Genomic DNA, 8,034 nt, shown 5'->3' on the forward strand with positions numbered 1-8,034 from the left:
AGAGGTTCACCTGCACATCTGCCAATGTGGTATACTGCATCCTCTGTACCCAGTGTGGCTTCCTCTACATTGGGGAAACCAAGCGGAGGCTTGGGGACTGCTTTGCAGAACACCTCCACTCGGTTCGCAATAAACAACTGCATTTCCCAGTCAGAAACCATTTCCACTCCCCCTCCCATTCTTTAGATGACATGTCCATCATGGGCCTCCTGCAGTGCCACAATGATGCCACCCGAAGGTTGCAGGAACAGCAACTCATATTCCGCCTGGGAACCCTGCAGCCATATGGTATCAATGTGGACTTCACCAGCTTCAGCATCTCCCCTTCTCCCACTGCATCCCAAAACAAGCCCAGTTCGTCCCCTCCCCTCACTGCACCACACAACCAGCCCAGCTCTTCCCCTCCACCCACTGCATCCCAAAACCAGCCCAGCCTGTCTCTGCCTCCCTAACCTGTTCTTCCTCTCACCCATCCCTTCCTCCCACCCCAAGCCACACCTCCATCTCCTACCTACTAACCTCATCCCACCTCCTTGACCTGTCCGTCTTCCCTGGACTGACCTATCCCCTCCCTACCTCCCCACTATACTCTCCTCTCCACCTATCTTCTTTTCTCTCCATCTTCGGTCCGCCTCCCCCTCTCTCCCTATTTATTCCAGAACCCTCACCCCATCCCCCTCTCTGATGAAGGGTCTCGGCCCGAAACGTCAGCTTTTGTGCTCCTGAGATGCTGCTGGGCCTGCTGTGTTCATCCAGCCTCACATTTTATTATCTTGGATTCTCCAGCATCTGCAGTTCCCATTATCACTGATCAGTTAAGTAACCCAGTTATTTCACAAAGTGCTGACAATTTCAGGTGGATAAACTCCTGGAGAATGTTCATAGGATCCTTAGGAGAGGAAATGCAACCAAGTTGCAAATGAATAATTTTTTTGCCAATTTCAGCTACATCTTACGATTCAATGCGTAGCTGGATTATAGCACAGAACAATGGAAGATCAACTATGGATAGCCTGAATTTATATCCCTGTCTTAGGTGTGCAGGACTGTCAGAAGAGCTTTAGAAATAGTCAATGGAATTCTACTTCTCAATTGCTAACAAGCTAACGGTACAAGCCCACACAATATTATATAGGCCCCAGGTTAGATTCCTGTTTTGTCAGGATAGAAGCGGGGATTGCTAATAACAGGCTCATCTTTACAGTGTTAGGGAAGAGGAAATCAGTCAGGGTTTCCATTCATCATCATTATTATTCCGTGACATCAGTTGGAAAGTGCGAGCATGCGGATGAAAGGATAGGACAAAACCTGGACCAGCTGTGAAAAGCTCACTAGCACCATCCCACACCCACAGGAGCAAGTGGCGCGCAGCCTCACATAAAGAAACCGGGAGACTCCAATACAATGCGGTCCTTAAAACTCAGAACAATCACCACTCTCTAGGCAGGAGTGGAAGAAGTGAGAGCAAAGCAATTGCGCTGCATATCACAGCCCTGGGACTACCTTTATTGTTTCCAGTTACAATTCCATTTCGGTGTTTGACTGAACAATGTTCGATGTTGGAGAAATTTACCAAACCCCTACAAGTGAACTGTGTACCCAAAAGACTGCGAACATCTCTGATAGGTGTTGCTGCTTACACAAAGCAAGGTGGTGCTCTCTGCCAGATGCGTATATCTGTCAACACGCTGTGCCCACGTGTAGCACAGCCTGATAGCTTTGTACTCCGGGCGGCCGGAGCGGCTTCCCGGAGTGAAAAGTGACACTGGCAGCTAGCTGGGTTGGAAGGTAGAAGCAGCGCTGGCAGCCGAGTTGATGTCCTGCTGGCTGAGGTGCAGATACATTTGGAAGGGTTACAGTCAGCAGCAGGGGAGCGGGAAGGGCGAGAGGCCGCAGACTTGTCCCTGGCGCGCAAGCTCTCATCTCCTCAGGCAAATCCGCCAAAAAAATCGGCTAAACACTTCTTAAAACTGACAAAAAAAATCCGAACACTTCTTCCTCCACAGTTGCAGCACTTTCCCGTGTAAATACATCTGTAAAAAGTGTGTGTGTGTACATTTTTCTAAGTTTCTGGCACTGCCAGGATGTTAGTCATATATCTTGGTCGGTCCCTGTGCAGAAATCCCAATTAAACGTTATAATTGTTAAAATTGTTTAAAATGTATCTTCAGCGGAGTTACAAATGTTTTTAATCCAAACCTAGCATAAAAGGATTCATGCTCAATTTGGTACCGAGCCGCGACGGGGGCTTGTGCCCAAACGAAACATTTTTTTTATATCAGGACAATGTTTCCACATGTTTTGGAAAGTGCCGAGCTTTAGCCCAAGCGGTGACTTACGCTGCTGTTCTCTCCCGTCCAGTGCACCATCGCCTGGTTGTGGGAAGCGTCTCCTCTCAGGATGAAGGAGGTGCTAATCAGAGCCGGCTCCTGCTCCGGGCTCGAGGACCTCTTCACCCGAGTTCCGTCGGCCGGTTCGGCCCGCGCTCCCAGAAACCCGCGCTGGGCTTGTCTCTCGAGAGCGGTGCCCGCGGTTCGGTCCCTGTGCAGTGAGATCCCGGCCAGAGCCGACGGCACCAGGAAGAGTCCGAACGAAACGTAAAGCCACAGGTATCTGGAAAGAGAGCTCCGTGTCCGAGCAGACGGAGGAAGGGCACTGCCATTGTGCACCGCGACTGCCATGATCTTGTGGCCGGTGGTCCTTGTAGACCGGCTGCTAACCAGAGTGGATTTAATCTGTGTGTGATCCTTCCAAACCCTGAGACAGATCCACAGTCTCACGCGCGCAGACACACAGAAAAAGAGGGTGGAACAGCAGCTCTGTAAAAGCTCTCTCAGAATTTCCCCCCTCTTTGCTCATTCAATCGCTTACACTCAGGCAGCCAAAGCGCACCATCTGCCGGAGGGAGAGACAAGGACCTCAGCTCACATTCTGAGAAAACTACAGCACTGTACACAGTTAACTCGTGCAGACAACATGGAGACTTGGTGCTGCCTGCCTGGTGCACCGTTCTGGGGGTGGTCACCCCTGCAAGACTATCCCGGAATCTTCAGGAGTTAAAGATTAATCTTCTCCACACTGCTGTGGTAAATTCGGAAAGCACAAAGAATCATAAGAAATACATTTTGAACACTTTCTTTTTGGTTTCTTAGTGAAAAAGTATTGGAGATGCAGGGGTGTAAAGTCCTTGGAAATGAGCGGTCGTATGATGAAACTTCCCCTATAGACTTGGCAGTACACTGCACATCTCTTAGGAGTTAAAACTCTTGCTGCTGACTTGTAACCTCAAAAAGTTTAAAGGAAGTAATGACGGTACATTGTGGAGTTGGAGGAACACAATTGTTTCTGGCTCCAGCATCTGCAGTTCTTGCTATCCCCTCTTTCAAGGATGCCCACCTTGAAAAACTTGTCCCCCCACCCCAACAGACCTCAGTGGATCTCTGTCCCCCAACAACCCTCTGATAATCTCCTCTGCCCTGAAACTCTTCGACCACATACTTGAACAAACCTGGAAATACACCCACATCTCCTTTCTCAGTACCTCCCTACACAACCGAGTCGGCCTCAGTGGACTCCAAACAACATTCAGGCCATCCCATTTTGGTCCCAACCGTGACAACCTCCACCTACCCACCAGAGCCTCCAAAAACACTTTTCTCTCTGGATCCTCAATTACACACTCTCAGCAATGCGCCAGCATCTTCTGGCATTACAATCAACCTTACCCCAGCTCAGAGTCTCCATCTCCCAGACCTGCAAAGGACCTCTTCTGTTTTTCATTCTGCGCAGGATCCACACCCTCAACCAATGCCTTTTTCTCATTTCTGAAGAAGGGTCCTGACCTGAAATGTCAACTTTCCTGCTCCTCTGATGTTGCCTGGCCTGCTGTACCCTTCCAGCTCCACACTGTGTTGTCTCTGTCTCAAGCATCTGCAGTTCTTGCTATCTCCAAAAGGAAGTAGTAAGATTTGTTTTAAACACATTTGTGCTACGATGCGTTGTGAGGTAGAAATGTGCAAATTACTGATATCCTCAGAGTGCATTCCTAATCTTGGTCATCATCTGTTCTGCTTTGTCACAACGCTAGTCAGTGTTGTAGAAGAACAAAAAAAACCCAGTAAAACCTAAAAAGATATTGGTCCAGACTGGAGTTCTGTATTAAGGTGTATACAAGACATGTTCAGACCAGTAAGTATTGTCATGTCGATGTCTTACTGTTTTGTTCTTCCGGAATGATAAACTGTACAGATTCTACGTATTTATAGCTTGAAGCAATTGTCAGCCTTGTCACTCTGGGCCTCTTGTGCATCCTCTAGTGGCGGGTATCAAAAGCAAAGCTGCTACCTACTTGTGCACCTCAAAAATGCATCAAAAAGTCTTTTTTTCTCTCATTAATTCTGTCCCCTTCATTGGAAGGATGTGCTAATTCCTTGCTTGGGTACAGTCCTACAAGTAACATTTGCTGTCTGGTACCTCATTGAAAGCAGCCTTCTTCACAAATCACATTTGACTGTGAGTATTCACAGATGGATACCACAGCTGAACTAACACGATGCTTAACCAATTCCAACATATTATATCTTACACCAGTGGTCACTAAGTAGCCTTTCAGAACAAGGACATTTTTTAATTTATCCCTTCTTAACTCAAAAATCAACTTGAATGGACTACTGTTTTGGCCAACGTTCATTAATTCAGCACATTGAGATTCATAGAGATCAAATGTAGGACCTTTCTCAGGATATTCCAATTGTTTTTACATTCAGTTAAGTACTTTTGAACAGTATTTACTGTTGTAATTTACAAAGTACAGCAGTCAGTTTGGTTCTACAAAGCACCACGTGGCAGTGGGATAATGAAAAGATAATCTATTCATTCATAATAATGACTGGGGGTCAAATATTGGTTTGGATACTCGTGAGAACTCAATGCTGAAGTATTGATGTAATATTTTGTAACATGTTTTGAGTCAGTCTCCTGAAGGACATTTCTCATGCCTAGTTGCAGACAAGTCATAAGCATATCTCTGCACATCTAGGTTTTCCTGATTGTTACCAAAGGTCATAGACTGCTCCATATCAAGAATGGCCGACCAAGAGACTCTCCCACACTTACTGTCCGTTATAGACATATTGGGAGAATTTCCAGATTGATAATCCACCTCATTGATGCATTATGAAAGCATCTTCTGTGGCCTTCAAGACTTGGAGAGGAACCTAGAGATTCTGGTTTAAAGGCAGGGACACTAAGCACTGTCACCACCAGATCTGCCCTGGGAAGTCATATACAATCAAATTGAATTCTTGGTCTCCTGTTACCCATGCACTACCTTCATATTGTTAATTCTCTCTTACTCTAATTTTACATCTCTCATTGTCATTTATGTTCCTCTGCCCTCAGTTTTTTTCATTATAATCTTTCTTTCTATGCTGGTGAGCAACAAAAAGTTATATGGTTTAGCCAAGCTGAGAAAAGGAACCACCAGCATTGGCTGCATCTATACTGAGAGCTATCAGGAAAATGCAGTCCTAACCTCCTTTCCCATCCCCTTCCCCAATCATTCTTACTATCCACCAACCCCATATTCCCAATATGTAAATCTTCTTCATACCCTCTCACTCCTATCACCATGAGTACCTACCCCCTTTGAACTATTCACACAGTCTCTTCGTCCTTTTTCTTTTGCTTGGCTATTATTCAGCTAATTGTTCATTTTCCATCTATCCGTCTCACCCCCATTCTTCATAGACAGGCTGAGAAAACTAAAGCCTCTTTATCCTGACATGTTTCTCTAACTACTCCAAACCTACTTTTGCATCTGTTGCCCTCAGAGTGCTTGCTAGTTTCAACTAGTGTGTAGTCCGAAATATCATTTTCTCTGACAGACACCTTAGAGACAACATACTGATTCAACTCAGGGTTTAAATTCTCAATATAAATATTACTTCAGTAAAGCTCTTTAAATGTGTCCTCTTGCTCTTTTTAAATAATCTTGAAACTCTTTTGAGCAAGAACTGCTTAAAGCTCAATATTCCGAGCATCATTAGCTGAAAGCAACAATGGCATCTTTGAAACAAAGGTGATACAATCCAAATGCAGCTCAGAATTACAGCTCCAAATGAAGGTATCAGCTTCAAGCCCAGACTTTTGGCCCCCAACAGAAAGAACTTAGTTCAGGCATTAAATGCCAATTCTAACAATACATTAAAACAAGTTATTAAATTTTGGAGAAATCTTTATTTTGGACTTTAAAAATCCCAGATGCAGAGGCCAAAACCAGCACTGAAAGTTTTTCAAAAATGTTTGGAATGTTTTGTGAGGAAACATACTATGGTGCCATCTGCTGACCAAAGCCTGCAACTCAATGCAGGTTAAAAATCGATTTTTGATAACAAAGTGTGGAGCTGGATAAACACAGCAGGCCAAGCAGCATCTCAGGAGCACAAAAGCTGACATTTCGGGCCTAGACCCTTCATCACTAAAAATCGATTTTTGATATTTTTCCCTGTCACATTTCAGTGCTCAAGTTAGCACTGTAAATCCTCAGAAAGCACCACCAAAGACAAGTGCGTTAAACATCAGTGTGTACAAACCCACTGTGGTAAAACCCATAGTAAGTCTTTTTACTTCGAATTTTTCAATAGAATAGTTTTGATTAATAAGCATATTTTTGCCAAATTTAGATGTAAATAATTTCAACATATTTAAGTTCTTCTAACAAAAGATCAGTCTAGTTTCTAAAGTATTTTAAATCTTGCAAGTGTGATTAATCTTTTATATGCATTCTTGTGCTTTCAGAGCTAGCACTTGGTGGGTACAGTGGCTCAGTGGTTAGCACTGCTGTCTCACAGCACCAGGGACCCAGGTTTGATTCCACCCTAGGGTAACTGTGCGGAGTTTGCACATTCTCCCTGTGTCTGTGTGCGTTTCATCTGGGTTTCTCCCACAGTCCAAAAGATGTGCAGGTTGGGTGGACTGGCCATGCTAAATTGCCCACAATGCCCAGGGATGTGCATGCTAGGTGGATTAGCCATGAGCAATGCAGGGTTACTGGATTAGAGTAGGAGTTGTCGATCTGGATGGGATGCTGTTCAGAGGGTCAGTATGGACTCAATGGACCAAATGGTCTGCTTCTACACTTTAGGGATTCTGTGATTGTAACATTAAGGGAAGAGAAATTTCCAGAAGTTTATTATATTTGACTTTTCCAATACATTAGTTACATTCAATCTGCTACGAACCAGTGTGGGACTTACAGATAGCTTTGAAATAACATAGTAGTTACATTGCTGAAAATCACCACGTCAAGTGGAAACATATATTCCCAAAGAAACCCATGAAAATGAAAATGATCATTGCCACTGTTGGACAGTCTTTGTCATCATCCTCTTTTGGACATTTGCAATAAGAATCATGTCACATTACATGCAAGATCTTCCAGCAGTTAGAAAACTACATGATGTGCTGAAAATAGTGAAGATAGGAAGAGACCTAAGCATAGCTGAATGGGTTGGAACAGCAAGTAACATGGTTTAGAAAAGAAAGAGTACATTCTGTGAGGCAAGAACAAATGTAATCATCCATCAAAGGCCACTTCTATCATTGCTTACACATCTGTCAACATGTCAGTGATCAATAGTAATTATGTTGACATGAATCAGGTGCATGTTATTGGAATAATATTTGGTAAAGTGAAAGCTGTGTAATGGCAAAAATGTGTTAATTGAAGCTGCATTAATTGAGGACTGCCTATATTATAGGGTTCAATAGGCCCCTCAATCAGTTCTGGGATCACTAATGAGCATATCTGGGGTGATTATTTGTTGGAGAATAAGACAGAGAAAGCTAGGCCCCCTGCAGAAAGAAACAGCTATGCTGTACTGCTGAAAAGCCTATTTCACTACATTGTGTCTGTATATTTGAAGATTCTATTGACAAGTCAAGAGCTGTTGGATGGCTGTGTGCTGTCAGAACTTGGGAAAGAATTTAAGAAGTTAGTAGACAGCTAACTGCTGGAGTCAGGGCTGCAAAAAA

General features: G+C 44.1%; 1 protein-coding gene across 2 annotated transcripts in view; it reads right to left on the reverse strand.

The window, feature by feature from the left end:
* sorcs2 (sortilin-related VPS10 domain containing receptor 2) overlaps positions 1-2,880 on the reverse strand; it is a 569,963-nt gene extending 567,083 nt beyond the window's left edge. Inside the window, exon 1 of one of the 2 annotated variants that reach the window (XM_048531558.2) lies at positions 2,340-2,880. In XM_048531558.2, the coding sequence (XP_048387515.1) occupies positions 2,340-2,681 (342 nt within the window). In that variant the 5' untranslated portion in view covers positions 2,682-2,880. The remainder of the gene's footprint in view (positions 1-2,339) is intronic. The other variant, XM_048531550.2, reaches the window with a different exon arrangement.
* Between the last annotated feature and the right edge of the window lie 5,154 nt (positions 2,881-8,034).

The sequence above is a fragment of the Stegostoma tigrinum genome, chromosome 1 (assembly GCF_030684315.1).
Source record: "Stegostoma tigrinum isolate sSteTig4 chromosome 1, sSteTig4.hap1, whole genome shotgun sequence".
Lineage (NCBI taxonomy): Eukaryota > Metazoa > Chordata > Chondrichthyes > Orectolobiformes > Stegostomatidae > Stegostoma > Stegostoma tigrinum.